General features: G+C 38.1%; 1 protein-coding gene across 11 annotated transcripts in view; it reads left to right on the top strand.

Moving 5' to 3' along the window:
• Window positions 1-18,318, top strand: part of UNC80 (unc-80 homolog, NALCN channel complex subunit) — a 243,086-nt gene that overhangs the window by 109,299 nt on the left and 115,469 nt on the right. For 6 of the 11 annotated variants that reach the window (XM_060301884.1, XM_060301883.1, XM_060301882.1 and 3 more), the window contains exons 24-26: window positions 499-670; window positions 10,227-10,360; window positions 15,698-15,863. In XM_060301884.1, coding sequence (XP_060157867.1) covers window positions 499-670; window positions 10,227-10,360; window positions 15,698-15,863 — 472 coding nt within the window. The remainder of the gene's footprint in view (window positions 1-498; window positions 671-10,226; window positions 10,361-15,697; window positions 15,864-18,318) is intronic. The other 5 variants (XM_030853253.2, XM_060301889.1, XM_060301888.1 and 2 more) reach the window with 1 other exon arrangement.

The following is an 18,318-nucleotide window of genomic DNA, read 5'->3' as shown; positions in this document are numbered from 1 at the left end:
TCCAAGCTCATTAGCATGATAGTGCCTTTATCATAAAATAGCATAATCAGAAACAGTCTGAAGAACTGTGACTTCTTATTTTTTACTGCAGCAAACTCCTTCATTAGAAACAACTGCAAAACAAAACAAACAAAAAAACCTGACAAACAACAACAACAAAATCAACCGCATACTCCCTTATGTGAAACCTATAAAATAGATGACCTTTGAGGAAATAGAAATATTTTCAGAAAATGTTTTGTATGAGAATAAAAAATGCCATTCCATTTCCTAAAAGTCTTTAGACACAGTGACCTTAGAGATAGCATCAGTGCCTTCCCTCTCTGGGTTCCCACATTGGGAAATGAAACATGGTGGTAACAACACTGTGGCAGACAGAGGAGGCTTATGCTGAAAATCATTCCCATTGATCGGTTGCTGGTGACCTCTGTCATGTGAGAGCCTATTTTACAGTCTGATGTATCTCATGCTGTTTCATTCTTCTTCTCTTCATGGTAGGCAATTGGCGTCCGGTTGAATGAGCTGTGCCATGGGGAAAGTGAGAGCCCAGCCAACCTGCTGGGTCTCATTTATGATGAGGAGACCAAGAGGAGACTGAGAAAGGAGGATGATGAGGAAGACTTTTTAGATGACAGTAAGGAGACTCCCTTTACTACAAGAACCCCTGCTTGTAAGAACCTGTGCTTTAGGAGCACGTAATATTTCTGTTTCCTCTTTCACATTCTTACCACCTTCCCATGTCTCCCACTGCACCTTCTCCCCTATTCCCTCTGCATGGATGTGAGCATGTGCATAAAGCCACACAAAGAGAGAGCAGGAACCAGAAGGAGAAGACTATAGACAGGGGCAAAGAGTTGGCAATATGGAAAACTCACTGCTTTGAAGTCTCTGACTCTTAATATTGTAAATACGAAGATCAGTTTTAGGCCTACTTGAGAAAACATAGTTGTGCTGCCCCAGAAGAGGGCTGGTCAGGGTTTGTATTTTATTACTGCTCTTGGAGTTTTAAAAAAGGGTTAGACCTGAGGGAGACCTTCAAGGTGGCAGAGGAGTAAGACGTGGAGATCACCTTCCTCCCCACAAATACATCAGAAATACATCTACATGTGGAGCAACTCCTATAGAACACTTACTGAACTCTGGCAGAAGACCTCATACCTCCCAAAAGGCAAGAAACTCCCCACATACCTGGGTAGGGCAGAAGAAAAAAGAAAAAAGAGAGACAAAAGAATAGGGATGGGACCTGCCCCTCTGGGAGGGATTTGTGAAGGAGGAAAAGTTTCCACACACTAGGAAGCCCCTTCACTGGTGGAGGTAGGGGTGGGCGGAGGGGGAAGCTTCAGACCCACAGAGGAGAGTGCAGCAACAGGGGTGCAGAGGGCAAAGGAGAGAGATTCCTCCACAGAGGATCAGTGCCGACCAGCACTCACCAGCCTGAGAGGCTTGTCTGCTCACCCGCTGGTATGGGTGGGAGCTGGGAGCTGAGGCTTGGGTTTTGGAGGCCAGATCCGAGGGAGAGGACTGGGGTTGGCTGTGTGAACACAGTCTGAAGGGGGCTAGTGCGCCACGGCTAGCCGGGAGGGAGTCTGGGGAAAAGTCTGGAACTGCCTAAGAAACAAGACACCATTGTTTTGGGGTGCGCGAGGAGAGGGGATTCAGAGCACCGCCTAAATGAGCTCCAGAGACGGTCGTGAACCGTGGCTATCAGCGCGGACCACAGAGACAGGCATGAAACACTAACGCTGCTGCTGCAGCCACCAAGAAGCCTGTGTGCAAGCATAGGTCACTATCCACATCTCCCCTCCTGGGAGCCTGTACAGCCCACCCCTGCCAGGGTCCTGTGATACAGGGACAACTTCCCTGGGAGAACATACAGTGTGCCTCAGGCTGTTGCAATGTCATATCAGCCTCTGCCACTGCAGGCTCACCCTGCATTCCATACCCCTCCCTCCCCCTTGCCTGAGTGAGCCAGAGCCCCATAATCAGCTGGTACATTAACCCGGTCCTGTCTGAGCGAAGAACAGTTGCCCTCAGGCGAGCTACACGCAGAGGCAGGGTCAAATCCAAAGCTGAACCCCAGGAGCTGTGCGAACAAAGAAGAGAAAGGGAAATTTCTCTGTGCAGCCTCAGGAGCAGTGAATTAAATCTCCACAATCAACTTGATGTACGCTGCAACTCTGAAATACCTGAATAAAGTTCAGGACATTGGTCCACAAGAGACCTCCCGGCTCCGCATAATATCAAACAGTGAAAGTTCTCCCAGAGATCTCCATCTAAATGCGAAGACCCAACTCCACTCAACAACCAGCAAGCTATGGTGCTGGACCCCATATGCCAAACAACTAGCAAGACAGGAACACAACCCCACCCATTAGCAGAGAGTCTGCCTTAAATCATAATAAGGTCTCAGACACCCCAAAACAAACCACTGGACACAGACCTGCCCACCAGAAAGACAAGATGCAGCCTCATCCAACAAAACAGAGGCCCTAGCCCCTCCACCAGGAAGCCTACACAACACAGTGAAGCAACCTTAGGCAATGGGGGCAGACACCAAAAATAACGGGAAATATGAACCTGCAGCCTGTGAAAAGGAGACCCCAAACACAGTAAGTTAGGCAAAATGAGAAGACAGAGAAACACACAGCAGATGAAGGAGCAAGGTAAAAACACACCAGACCAAAAAAAAGAAGAGGAAATAGACAGTCTACCTGAAAAAGAATTCAGAGTAATGATAGTAAAGATGATCCAGAATCTTGGAAATAGAATGGAGAAAATACAAGAAACGTTTAACAAGGAACTAGAAGAGCTAAAGAGCAAACAAACAATGATGAACAACACAATAAATGAATTAAAAATTCTCTAGAAGGAATCAATAGCAGAATAACTGAAGCAGAAGAATGGATAAGTGAACTGGAAGATAAAATAGTGGAAATAACTACTGCAGAGCAGAATAAAGATAAAAGAATGAAAAGAATTGAGGAGAGTCTCAGAGACCTCTGGGACAACATTAAATGCAACAACATTCGAATTATAGAGGTCGCAGAAGAAGAGAAACAGAAAGGGACTGAGAAAATATTTGAAGAAATTATAGTTGAAAACTTCCACAATATGGGAAAGAAAATAGTCACTCAAGTCCAGGAAGTGCAGAGAGTCCCATACAGGATAAATCCAAGGAGAAACATGCCAAAACACATATTAATCAAACTATCAAAAATTAAATACAAAGAAAACATTAAAAGCAGCAAGGGAAAAACAACAAAATACATACAAGGGAATCCCCATAAGGTTAACAGCTGATCTTTCAGCAGAAACTCTGCAAGCCAGAAGGGAGTGGCAGGACATATTTAATGTGATGAAAGGAAAAAACCTACAGCCAAGATTACTCTACCCAGCAAGGATCTCATTCAGTTACGACAGAGAAATTAAAACCTTTACAGACAAGAAAAGCTAAGAGAATGTAGCACCACCAAACCAGCTTTACAACAAATGCTAAAGGAACTTTTCTAGGCTGGAAACACAAGAGAAGGAAAAGACCTACAATAAGAAATGCAAAATAATTAAGAAAATTGTAATAGGAACATACATATTGATAACTACCTTAAATGTGAATGGATTAAATTCTCCAACCAAAAGATTCAGACTGGCTGAATGGATACAAAAACAAGACCTGTATATATGCTGTCTACAAGAGACCCACTTCAGACCTAGGGACACGTACAGACTGAAAGTGAGGGGATGGAAAAAGGTATTCCATGCAACTGGAAATCAAAAGAAAGCTGGAGGAGCAATTCTCATATGAGACAAAATAGACTTTAAAATAAAGACTATTACAAAAGACAAAGGAGGACACTACATAATGATCAAGGGATCAATCCAAGAAGAAGATATAACAATTGTAAATACTTATGCACCCAAAATATGAGCACCTCAGTACATAAGGCAAATGCTAACAGCCATCAAAAGGGGAAACTGACAGTAACATAATCATATTAGGGGACTTGAACACCCCATTTTCACCAATGGACGGATCATCCAAAATGAAAATAAATAAGGAAAAACAAGCTTTAAATGATACATTAAACAAGATGGACTTAATTGATATTTATAGGACATTCCATCCAAAAACAACAGAATACACTTTCTTCTCAAGTACTTATGGAACATTCTCCAGGATAGATCATATCTTGGATCACAAAGCAAGCCTTGGTAAATATAAGAAAACTGAAATCGTATCACATATCTTTTCCGACCACAACACTGTGAGACTAGATGTCAATTACAGGAAAAAATCTGTAATAAATACAAACACATGGGGGCTAAACAATACACTACTTACTAATGAAGAGATCACTGAAGAAATCAAAGAGGAAATCAAAAAATACGTAGAAGCAAATGACAATGAAAACATGATGACCCAAAGCCTATGGGACGCAGCAAAAGTAGTTCTAAAAGGGAGGTTTATAGTAATACAGTCCTACTTCAAGAAACAGAAAACATCTCAAATAAACAACCTAACCTTACACTTAAGCAATTAGAGAAAGAAGAGCAAAAAAACCCCAAAGTTAGAAGGAAAGAAATCATAAAGATCAGATCAGAAATAAATGAAGGAAATGATAGCAAAGATCAATAAAACTGAAAACTGGTTCTTTGAGAAGATAAACAAAATTGATAAACCATTAGCCAGATTCATCAAGAAAAAAGGGAAAAGACTCAAATTCATACAGAATTAGAAATGAAAAAGGAGAAGTAACAACTGACACTGCAGAAATACAAAGGATCATGAGAGATTACTACAAGCAACGATATGCCAATAAAATGGACAACCTGGAAGAAATGGACAAATTCTTAGAAAAGCACAACCTCCTGAGATTGAACCAGGAAGAAATAGAAAATAAAAACAGACCAATCACAAGCACTGAAATTGAGACTATGATTAAAAATCTTCCAAGAAACAAAAGCCCAGGATCAGATGGCTTGTCAGGTGAATTCTGTCAAACATTTAGAGAAGAGCTAACACCTATTCTTCTCAAACTCTTCCAAAATATAGCAAAGGGAGAAACACTCCCAAACTCATTCAATGAGGTCACCATCACCCTGATACCAAAACCAGACAAAGATGCCACAAAGAAATAAAACTACAGACCAATATCTCTGATGAACATAGATGCAAAAATCCTCAACAAACTACTAGCAAACAGAATCCAAAAGCACATTAAAACGATAATACACCATGATCAAGTGGGGTTTATCCCAGGAATGCAAGGATTCTTCAATATACTCAAATCAATTAGTGTGATAAACCATATTAACAACTTGAAGGAGAAAAACCAGATGATCATCTCAATAGATGCAGAAAAAGCTTTCAACAAAATTCAACACCCATTTATGATAAAAACCCTCCAGAAAGTAGGCATAGAGGAAAGTTAACTCAATATAATAAAGGCCATAAATAACAAACCCACTGTCAACATCATTCTCAATGGTGAAAAACTGAAACAATTTCCTGTAAGATCAGGAACAAGACAAGGTTGTCCACTCTCACCACTATTATTCAACATCATTTTGGAAGTTTTAGCCACAGCAATCAGAGAAGAAGAAGAAATAAAAGGAATCCAAATCAGAAAAGAAGAAGTAAAGCTGTCACTGTTTGCAGATGACATGATACTATACATAGAGAATCCTAAAGATGCCAACAGAAAACTTCTAGAACTAATCAAGGAATTTGGTAAACTAGCAGCAAACAAAATTAATGCACAGAAATGTTTTGCATTCCTGTACACTAATGATGAAAAATCTGAAACAGATATGAAGGAAACACTCCCATTTACCACTGCAACTAATAGAATAAAATATCTAAGAATAAACCTACCTAAGGAGACCAAAGACCTGTATGCAGAGAACTATAAGACACTGATGAAAGAAATTAAAGATGATACCAACAGATGGAGAGATATACCATGTTCTTGGATTGGAAGAATCAACATTTTGAAAATGATTATACTACCCAAAGCAATCTACAGATTCAAGGCAATCCCTGTCCAACTACCAATGGTATTCTTCACAGAGTTAGAACAAAAAATTTTACAATTCGTATGGAAACACAAAAGACCCCGAATAGCCAAAGCAACCTTGAGAAAGAAAAACGGAGTTAGAAGAATCAGGCTCCCCGACTTCAAACTATACCACAAAGCTACAGTAATCAAGACAGTATGGTACTGGCACAAAAACAGAAATATAGATCAATGGTACAGGATAGAATGCCTAGAGATAAACCCACGCATATTGTCATCTAATTTATGACAAGGGAGGCCAGAACATACTGTGGAGAAAGGACAGCCTCTTCAATAAGTGGTGCTGGGAAAACTGGACAGCTACATTTAAAAGAATGAAATTGGAATACTCTGTAACACCATACACAAAAGTAAACTCAAAATGGATGAAAGACCTAAATGTAAGGCCAGACACTGTCAAACTCTTAGAGGAAAATTTAGGCAGAACACTCTATGACATAAATCACAGCAAAATCCTTTTTGACCCACCTCCTAGAGAAATAGAAATAAAAACAAAAATAAACAAATGGGACCTCATGAAACTTAAAAGCTTTTGCACAGCAAAGGAAACCATGAAGAAGATGAAAAGACAACCCTCATAATGGGAGAAAATATTTGCAAATGAAGCAACTGACAAAGGACTAATCTCCAAAATTTAGAAACAGCTCATGCAGCTCTATATCCAAAAAACAAACAACTGTATCCAAAAATGGGCAGAAGACCTAAATAGACATTTCTCCAAAGAAGATATACAGATTGCCAGCAAACACATGAAAGGATGCTCAACATCACTAATCATTAGAGAAAAGCAAACTAAAACTACAATGAGGTATCACCTTACACCAGTCAGAATGGCCTCATCAAAAAATCTATGGACAATAAATGCTGGAGAGGGTGTGGGGAAAAGGGAACCCTCTTACACTGTTGGTGGGAATGTAAATTGATACAACCAGTATAGAGAACAATATGGAGGTTCCTTAAAAAACTAAAAATAGAACTACCATAGGACCCAGCAATGCCACTACAGGGCATATATCCTGAGAAAACCATAATTCCAAAAGAGTCATGTACGACAGTGTTCATTGCAGCTCTATTTACAATAACCAGGACATGGAAGCATCCTAAGTGTCCATCAACAGATGAATGGATAAAGAAGATGTGGCACATATATACAATGGAATATTACTCAGCCATAAAAAGAAACGAAATTGAGTTATTTGTAGTGAGGTGGATGGACCTGGAGTCTGTCATACAGAGTGAAGTAAGTCAGAAAGAGAAAAACAAATACCATATGTTAACACATATATATGGAATCTAAAAAAAAAAAAATATTCTGAAGAACCTGGGGCAGGATAGGAATAAATACACAGACGTAGAGAATGGCCTTGAGGTCACAGGGTGGGGGGAAGTGTAAACTGGTATGAAATGGGAGAGTGGCATGGACATATATACACTACCAAATGTTAAACAGATAGCTAGTGGGAAGCAGCCTCATGGCACAAGGGAGGTCAGCTCGGTGCTTTGTGACCACCTAGAGGTGTGGGATAGGGAGGGTGGGAGGCAGACACAAGAGGGAGGAGATATGGGGATATATGTATATGTATAGCTGATTCACTTTGTTATAAAGTGGAAACTAACACGCCATTGTAAAGCAATTATACTCCAATAAAGATGTTAAAATAAATAAGTAAATAAATAAATGTTAAAAAGTTGTAGAGCAAATAAAATTAAACGTGAAAAGCTTCTCAAATCGCTAAAATATTTAATCAGAGTATATTATAATATTTAACATGAAATTAAAATATTAAGATTCAGATTATTAGAACTGTGAATGTTTGATGTATTGTACTTATTTATTAAAAGTGTAATTGAGTCCCATCATAGACGAATAGAGACGAAGAGATTCCTGAACCTCCTTCTCAGCACCATTTTGTGCATATGTGTGTTCTATACCATATAAGCTTGTGTGTATGTGTACCACTGCCTTTTATGGAATATCAAATGTCAGGACAGTTTTGGAATTAATATTGTTATCTGATGAAGACATTGAAGCCTCTACCTTTTGACCTTTCTTAGTGGTTTCAAGTTCAGACTCTCTGATGATGTCTTATGGATTGTCCTTAGTTAAGTGATGCCAAACCTACTTCATCCTTATAGGCATGAAATGTAAAAGGATGGCTAGAATATAACATTGGACAGAACTATATAATAATAACAGAAAACATATTGTCTTCTTTTCCACTTTCATACCAGTAATTTTTTTTTGCATTTTTTCATCATTTTGCTCTTCCTCAGCCCATATCAAATCAGAGAAATCTTCTTGACTTAGCTGTTGACAAAATACCAAATTCTGACATTAGTCTTTTAGCGTAATGATGGAAGTTGGCCCCAAAGATTCCCTCAAGTTCATAAGAGTCTAGGCTATCCTAGAATGACTCATAGTATTGGGTCTGATTTGTAAGAGGACTTGAAGATTATCCAGAAATCACAGAACCTAGTTTAAGCCTGCCAGGAGATATCCCCAAACTGCCCTGGATCTCCTAGGGGTCCTTCAGAACAGAGAAGAGCCAAAGCAACCTTAGATGGATGTATCTTCATAGGCCAAAATGATCTCAAATCTCCATGAGACCACATAAGTATCATTGGCCAATATGATATGCATGGTATATTAGTTTTTTGGTGAGGTTATTTATAAGTCAATACTCGTTCATTATAACAGAATATTTCAGATGATAGTTATGAGAGAGCCTGGACTAAAACCAAGCTCATCGTCTATAGGACTGACCAGAAGAATCTAAATGATATCCTCAGGATTGCAAGGACAGATCTGGAAGTTTATACTAAATATCTAGTGTTCAATTATTTTTTAAAAACAGTTGCAATCTAGGCAATTTCTAGAGTCATGTGGCCTCCACTGAATACAAGATTGGAATGTCTGCTTTAGTTCCACTTTCAAGTCAATACATAGCTCATTTTGCATTTTAAAAATAATTATGTTATAAGTAAGTATCAGTCTGGAAATTCTAGAGGAGTTTGTTGTTTTCATTCTTAGTAAGAGGCAATGTTCCCAGCCACATAGTACCTCTGTAGAAAATATAATGGTTTTCATGGAGAAGAAGTAGCCAGATATCTTCAGAAAGACCATAATTCTACCTACTATCAATATAAACCATGAATTATATATTATATTCAATTAAGAAAGCCAAATACACAGGAAGTATTTTAGAGATATTTTTAGGAAGGTTAATATGTAACGATATAATGTTTGGTGATAAGTTGAGTCATTGGAAATAGATAACTATTTTGTTTCTTTTATGAGAGGCATGACTTTGGTCTTCTTTTCTGAACACTGATAAGTAATCAATATATTTCTCCATGATTTGTGATGTCGTGTATCTGAGACCTATACCTGAGGATTTAAAAGTCTCTGGTGTCACCTTGGCCATTATCTGCCTTTAGAGCAAAATCCATTTGTTGGTCTATGGTGGATGCAATGTTTTACTTATTCAAAGACTGGTGTTCTTCAAAGCAAAGGAGAATATTTGCGTATTCTAGTGTAGCTGTTCCGTAATATGACAGGCTAACTTGTATAAACAGTATAATAGAGGTGACCAAGTAAGTAATCCTAGTTTACACTACAGAAACACATCTGGGCTAAAGCTGAAACAACTTCACTGCTCTAAGAACATCAAGACAGACGTCTCTCACAAAGTGAGCTGACAGGATTTTTGTAGTTCCAAATCTAGTTCATGGCTCTGTACCTTGTCTAAATCTGATTGAATAACGATATGAAAATCTGGCAGGACTGCTTTCTGTTTCTGTTTTAATTAAAAGGCTTTCCAGTCTAGTGGAGCTGCATTTTGTTACTCTATGATGCCTTGAGGAGAATAATTTAATTCTTATTGATTGACATTTTAATACTGAGGCATTCATTATAGAATTGCAAAATGGAGAAAAAGAGAGGTGTATTGTAATGCATAGATTATTCTAAAGGGACCAGGTAAATTGAACGTGTATAGGAAACATCCTCATTTGCAGTTTCATTTTGGACGTGTATAGGTAACATTCTCATATGCAATTTGATTTTACACATGTGTAGCTATGTCCATCAAACTGTGCCTCTCTATTTTTTATTGGTTTGTTTGCTTGTAAAAGAACTCTTTCATTCCATAGGTACTGTGAACCCCTCTAAATGTGGCTGCCCCTTTGCCTTGAAGATGGCAGCATGCCAGCTTCTCCTGGAGATTACCACCTTCCTGCGAGAGACCTTTTCTTGCCTGCCCAGACCACGCACTGAGCCTCTGATGGTACGTAAAACATATTAATAATGAGGCTACTTGGAGAGTCCAACCATGTGGCTAGACTTTGAGTATTCACAGTTTCCTCAAATACCAAATGACCAAATGTATCACATAGTTTAAAAATTCAACCAAGGGATTTTCATATATAAAAAGAAAATCTCTTTTATCTATTAAAAAAAAAAAGAACTAAAATTGACCTTGAAATCACTAAAGATGGTACCACTGGGTAAGATGTTTGATTGATCACTGTCAGTTAACCTAGGAATGTCTGAGAACCTCCAGGTTCCTTTACTCTGCAAACTACGAGTTTAATGGCCAGCATTTTCCAGGAATCACTGATTTTTTTTTCATACTAACAACTCATAAATTCATGTGCCTCCAATGAATTTTCTCATTTAAACTAAGGGCAAAAAGATTCAAGTCTTTAGCATGTAAATGCCTCTGAACGTATATTTTATTTCTGCAGTATTTCTTGTGGATACAGATAGGCAGAGAAAGAACATGTGTGCATGCACACACGCACACGTGCATGGAAACACACAGACACACACACACATACACACACACCCCTGTACCATCAGGGTCTGATTTATTTAACTTAGGATACAAATTCTAACAAGAGCCAGGAGTCATCACAGAGTATTTGGGACAGAGGCACACCTCAGAGCCCATTTTCCTTGGCCCTTTGTTCCCTAACAGGCACCAAGTTTCCGGTGGTTCTTTTGTCATAGGCATTATCCAACTAGAGCTGAGGAACCAAATTCTCTTCTTTCCCCCTTTACACAGATTTACACTATTCAACCAGAACAGTTGGTACACTAACAATCTGTGTGGTTCCATTTAGGTGGATTTTACAATCCACCAGCTCTCCTGCTTTTTTGACCAAACTCAGCATGAAAAAGGCCATAACCTAGTTCCAGAGGGCAGGTAGGGGAGGGAACGGGACAAAAAAGTCAGTGCTCTGGTATTCCTGAGCAGTGCCTCTAACTCTGATTTTCCAATGTCTGGACAGCCTGTTTCCTCACAGTCTAAAACATAAAATGGAAATATTTATAGGTAAAATATGTTTTCAAGAGAAACATACCGACATGTGGCCTGTGAAACTGCACCCTTTAAATACTGAAAAAGAGAGTTCTTCTTACTGCCCTTACTTAATTTCATGTTATCCTGAACATTGATTTTTCTGAATTGTCACCTTCACTATTATATCGAGACTGTTCTATAAAATCAAATCAAGGCTGCCACTTAACACGTGTTTAGTTTAAAGTCAAGTCTGATCTGTAGGCCTCTGTTGGTGTTATTCTATCAACATTCTAATTGTATCAAAGTCTTCATAAAAGCACAGAAACACATCTACTTTTAAATTTACAGATTTTTAACGGTCACCATTTTGACCTATTATGATTTTAAAACATAAGAATCTTGAAATTTGAGTCACTTACTTTTGTTCTTTCTTTCATCACTATAAAGCTATAGTTTAAATATTCCTTATTATTGTAACACATTTCATTTTTTAAGAAAATGAATCAAATCTTTTAAAAATGACTGTATAATCAACTGGCTATCTAGGAGAAAATGCCAAGAAATTAAACTAAAACAGAGGCTGCAATCATTCAGTTAATAAGAGGAAAATTTTCATTGCCTTTAACTAGGTCTCACAAATCTTTTATTCATTAAGCTAGGATTTTCATTGTCAAGTATACGTTCATATATTGTACTGGGATGTGACCTTTATAAAATAAATGGGAAAGATGCTTTCTCATGTTTAACCTATCTAACTACAGTTGATGATAAAGAAAACTCAAATCACATTTTTTTAACTATTGTAGAAAAAACAGTATCATAAAACTTTTACCAACACAGAAACTATAAATGCTTGAAATATTTTTTTAAGAAATTGTACTAAATGGTGAATCTAAGAGGCTAAGCATAAATACCATCAAAACGAAATATTCTAAAGTTTTAACAAAGCACTTGCTGTAAGAGTATTTATAGATCTTTGGGATGTTTTATTCAGTAACATTTTTAACAGCAGTAAAAATAAATAGCTACCCTAATGTACAGAATAATAAAAGTATAAGCCAGAAAAATCACATTAGAAGCTATAAATATCCTGGGATCTGAGATTTGAGGATGGGAGAAGATAGGGAACATAAACTTTCTACCAAGAAAAAGTCTTTCTGATAGATATGTCATAAGGCCATTTCCAAGATAAAAGAGATTTCCCTGTGAAATATTTGTTTGCTTGAAAAAGTCCTAGTTATGGGCTTCCCTGGTGGCGCAGTGGTTGAGAGTCCGCCTGCCGATGCAGGGGACGCAGGTTCGTGCACCGGTCCAGGAAGATCCCACGTGCCGCGGAACGGCTGGGCCCCTGAGCCATGGCCGCTGAGCCTGCGCGTCCGGAGCCTGTGCTCCACAACGGGAGAGGCCACAACAGTGAGAGAGGCCCCCGTACCGCAAAAAAAAAAAAAAAAAAAAAAAAAAAAAAGTCCTAGTTATATCCAAAGTGTGGAAGAGAAAGCAAAAGAGCCTAAAATACAATAACTAAAGGTTAATTTGATAGGGTCAGGAAATCGCAGGAGACCACTCACTGGTTTGGTGGGGAATGACTGTAAGAGAAAAGGAAAAATGATATCAAAAGGGTTTAAAATGTTGCTAAAACCATATTTTTACCAACTTAACAAATTGTTTCCCAGATAGATCCCTGGATGCAACTTAATGTGTTTTCCCCCCAAAAAAACAACTTCTGGTAGCATTTTTATTCACTCTTTTTGTGAACCATACAAATAATATCTAAAAAAGGAAAAAGCCTTTTTACAATATTTATCATAAAAAGCATAGCAATCAATTTTTCTCTGATTGTTAACTTCCAAACTTGAAAACAAAGAAATATTTTTTAGATAATTTTGTCTATAAAACTCCTGGTCTGTTAAAATGTTCTCCTGTTGAATTAGTAAAACCAATAACTGATGACCAAGCAACATGGAATTAAATTAATTCCCATCCAACGCCAAGACGAGTCCATAATAATAAAGTAAAAGGCAGTAAGGAAGTCTCTGTACATCTATATTCATTCATTAGGGAAAACAACATATTGGATGCTTTTGTACAAGATTGTGCTAGAAGCTGTACCAACTGTATCAACTGGATTTAACAAGTCAGGTTATAAATAATACACTGCTGGATTCCAAATGCTCCTAAAGTTAAAGAATCAGAAGCAAAGCACTGTTCACATATATGAAGAGTAGACTGATGAATATTTGAGAGTAAGGCTGTGAGCAAGGTGGTGTGATGGATGCAGAGGTGGGAGTGGGGGTGATGCAGAGATGACTATGTTGTAACAGGAGAACAGACACGTAAACAACACACTTAAGAAAGGAGCAGAGGGCCAGGGTTGGCCAAAGAAGGGACCGGAAAAATCTGAAGAGCCTTCCTGGATGAGATCACATTTGAATGTAACTTTGAAAGATAAGTAGGATTTTGACTAGTAGATACAAGAAGTTGGAAGAGAGAACTACTTTTGATAATCAGAATTGTTATTTTATTACTTTTTGTCCCACCTAAGAAACTTATCTAATTAAATTTGGCTACCAAAATGGAAAGTAGTTAGGTTATTTTTTTTCCTAAAAGAGATTAATTTCAGAGAAACAATTATATTCCTAGAATATTTTTTGACAGTGTTAAATAGACTCCATGTGGTTCCTTATTTTTCTAGATGTGATATAATTTTCTGAGTACCAAAGTATAACTTCTGTTCTTAATTCAAAGGGAAAAGAAGAAACGATATGTAGAGTCTAAAGTTTCATTTATTAATAATAGTTAAAAGCATAAGATTTTAATCTTGGTACAAACTGGGTTTTTCAAAATAGTTTTTGTTTTTCAAACTACTTGAATCTGAGGGATTATTATGTCATAATTAGAAAAAATGCTGTATAAAAATAAAGTTAGCATTTTATATATTTTTCATTTATCAAGTCTGAAAGCGCTTCATAGATTAATGATTAATTATGATCTTCAGCATGAGCGAGTCTCCATTTACAGAACAGGGCAAATGTCCACACTGGGGCCTCACAGGCCAAACTCCTACTAAATACTTAAACTCCCCAAGGCTTATTTTCAGTTTTGGGATCATGAAGTCTCCTAAGAGAGTGAGAGATTCCTCCAACGCATGATCCTGTTTTAAACCTCTGGCCATTACCCCTGAGGTTTCTTAAGAGGAAACCAAACTGGTTTCCCTACCAGTTTGCAGAGCTAACTTTACTTAATCCTCAGGATTTAACTCCAACATCACCTTGGTATTTGTTTTCTACTTCTGTTGTGTGATATTGTGATTTATGATAAGAATATATGTTTGGTCTCCATTCCTGTTTCTGGCACAGTGCTCCTAAAATCCTTGGAATTTCTTAAGTCGGGAGGGTGACCAAGGTGTCCTTTGTTATGTTAAGAGGTGACTTGTAGAATGCCTCTAGATTACCTAAGGTTCAGCTGGTCACCAGATGAACCAACAAAATAATTAGAAAATTGAAACTTTCAGTCCCACCCCCTCACCTCCAGGTGACAACGATTTAATCAATCATGCCTATGTAATGAAGCCTCCATAAAGACCCAAAAGAACAGGGTTTGGAGAGCTTCTGGTTGGTGAACACGTGAAGACTGGGGAGTGCGCTGCCCTTGAAGAGGGCGTGGAAGCTTGGCACCATCAGCCTGTGCATTTCTTCCATCTAGCTGTTGCTGATTATATCCTTTTATGATAAACCAGTGATCTAGTAAGCAAAATATTTCTCGAGTTCTATGAGCCCCCCCCAGCAAATTAATTGAACCTGAGGAGGGGTGTTGTTGGAACCTTCAATTTATAACCAGTTGGTTAGAAGCACGGGTGACCACTTGGCCTTACAACTGATGTCTGAAGTGGGGACAGTCTTGTGAGACTGAATCCTTAACCTGTGGATTAAGGAAGACATTTTCATGACCCCAGTCTAAACCTGGCATTAGATAGAGGGAAATTTGGCTGTTTAAATGCTGTTATGCGCAGCTTAAAATGGAGGTTGGGGGCTTCCCTGGTGGCGCAGTGGTTGGGAGTCCGCCTGCCGATGCAGGGGACACGGGTTCGTGCCCCGGTCCGGGAGAATCCCACATGCCGTGGAGCGGCTGGGCCCGTGAGCCGTGGCCGCTGGGCCTGCGCGTCCGGAGCCTGTGCTCCGCGACGGGAGCAGCCACAACAGTGAGAGGCCCGCGTACTACAAAAAAAAAAAAAAAAAAAAAAAAAAGGAGGGAGGTTTGCCGGAAAACGAATGCAGTGCTGGGGAGATGCCAGCATCCATGTGCTCCTCACTGACATTTCAGGACTTGGAGAGCTGCCGACTTCGTTTGGATCCTGAGTTGGACCGGCACAGATATGAGAGGAAGATCAGCTTTGCTGGTGTCCTGGATGAAAATGAAGACTCAAAAGATTCCCTTCACAGTAGTAGCCACACCCTCAAATCAGATGCAGGTGTTGAGGAGAAGAAAGGTATGCATAAGCAAAACTTAATTCACGTTTCAGGGTTTCTCATGGGATATTTGGTCTCGGGTCTAAATTGCAGAATTGTGCACTGAAAGAAGTCCAAAACTGTTGTTGACTCAATGAGGTAGGCAATCATGCTAGTTAGGAGTTGGACTCTGCAGTCAGACTCTAATTCCGGCTCAGCAATTCTCCGTATCCCGTTGAATCTAAGATGACATTAGTTGTAAGATGAACTATTATCTTATATACCAATAAGAAAGGAAAAATACTCCCCATTCAGCTTTTATGCAGTACTTTCTTATCACTTAATTTGTGCTTTATTCTTACTGAAAGAGGACTTTCAGATGTAATTAGATGTAGATTTTTATTATCGGTCTATATCATACTTTGTGCAGCCAGGTAAACTGGTTAAAGGTTTTCTAAACCATCTTCAATTCAGAGATCAAATTCTTAATCACTTTTCAACTCAGAATTGTCAGTGTCTGTGTTTTTATATGTGATAATGTCCTCTGTGTTAGTAACACATCATTTCTTAAATGAATCTGTAAAAGAAGTAAAGCTATTGGTGATAGTTACACAAGCCAACGTGCAACGGTATGAAGCTAGCCTCCTTCAGTCTCTGCTTCAGGAATGTTCCCAAACACATCTGACTTACCATCCCACCCACTCCTCCACCCAACTATCATTTGGTTCCTGGGACTTAAAAGACACTGGCACCCATTTTGTACATTTTGTTGCTGGTGCTTTAGATATTCACATGAACACAAGCAATAGCAAATGTGTCCCAACTGCCACCTGGCTCTAGTGATCTTAAGATGTCATCAGTTGTAAGCCAAATCTCAATTTCAGAGATGTTCAAATGTAAAAAAATGTGCATCTTAAAGTGGTGAAATAAAGTAGTTATGTGGCCTTGTCCAAGTTGCTTACCTTCTAAGCCAGTTTTCTTCCCTGTAAAATTAGATTAATAACACCTACCACATTGGAATGTTGAAAGCTTTAAAAGAGACATTGCAAGTAAAACATAAACTCAGTACCAGATACCTAATAAGAACACAATAAATAATTGTCACCATTGTTTTTTTTAATCTGTATCATGAGCATATCGATTAAAATCCATGCAGAAAATCCTAAATATGAGTTACAGATTGCAAAGTTTTAAGTTGCTCTTTAAAGGCTCCTTTAAACTGTTAACTTCTCTATTTGATTTTTCTATTTTCTTAAGTTTCATTATCCTTCAATGTTTTTCTAATGAATTCCACTAGAAAACAGCATATTTGTAAAAAGAGTCAAAGACAGTTGTATCCATTGGTATATTTTCTGCAGACAGTGACTGCATAAATGTTTGGTAGTTTAAGGAATGCATGATTCTCAAAAGACATAGCCCTACAGAAGACTTATATAGACATTTCTCCAAAGAAGGCTTGGCCAACAGGCACATAAAAAGATGCTCAATATCACTAATTATTAGATAAATGCATATCAAAACTGCAGTGAGGTATTACCTCACACTGGTCAGAATGGCCATTGTTAAAAAGTCTACAAATAATAAATGCCAAAGAGGGTGTGGAGGAAAAGGAACCTCTTCCTACATTGTTGGTGGGAATGTAAATTGGTGTAGCCACTATGAAGAACAGTATGGAGGTTCCTTGAAAAACTAAAAATAATTACCATGTGATCCAGCAATCCCATTCCTGGGCATATATCTGGAGAAAACTAATTAGAAAAGATACATGCACCCCAGTGTTCATAGCAGCACTATTTACAATAGCCAAGACATGGAAGCAACCTAAATGTTCATCAACAGATGAATGGATAAAGAAGATGTGGGGGGTGTGTGTGTGTGTGTGTGTGTGTATGTATATGCATATGTGTATATATATACATATACAAACAATGGAATATTATTTGGCCATAAAAAAGAATGAAATGCTTTTTGCAGCAACATAGATGGACCTAGAGATTATATTAAGTGAAGACAGAGAAAGACAAATATCATACGATATCACTTATTTGTGGAATCTTAAAATATGATACAAATGAACTTATTTACAAAGCAGAAATAGACTCACAGACATAGAAAAACAAATGTGGTTACCACAGGGGTTGGTGGGGGGGGGGGAGAGACAAATTAAGAGTTTGGGATTCATATATACACACTACTATATATAAAAGAGGTAAACAACAAGGACCTACTATATAGCACAGGGAAGAAACTCAATATCTTATAATAACCAATAATGGAAAATAATCTGAAAAAGAATATATATATGTTTTTTAAGAAAGACATAGCCCTAGATAAAGAAAACACAACATATTTAAAATATTTAAAATGTTGTAAGGAATGGATATAGTCTGGAAAAAATTTTTTTAATATTTTAAGATCAGATTGTTGTCACAGCATTTAAAAAATGCAAATAATTATATTGTGTTGAATTTATGGTGAACAGAAGCCATGTTGCGG

This window comes from Globicephala melas, chromosome 7 (genome assembly GCF_963455315.2).
Source record: "Globicephala melas chromosome 7, mGloMel1.2, whole genome shotgun sequence".
Classification (NCBI taxonomy): domain Eukaryota; kingdom Metazoa; phylum Chordata; class Mammalia; order Artiodactyla; family Delphinidae; genus Globicephala; species Globicephala melas.
The sequence above is the reverse complement of the archived record's forward strand: the minus strand, read 5'-3'. Positions and strand labels throughout refer to the sequence as shown.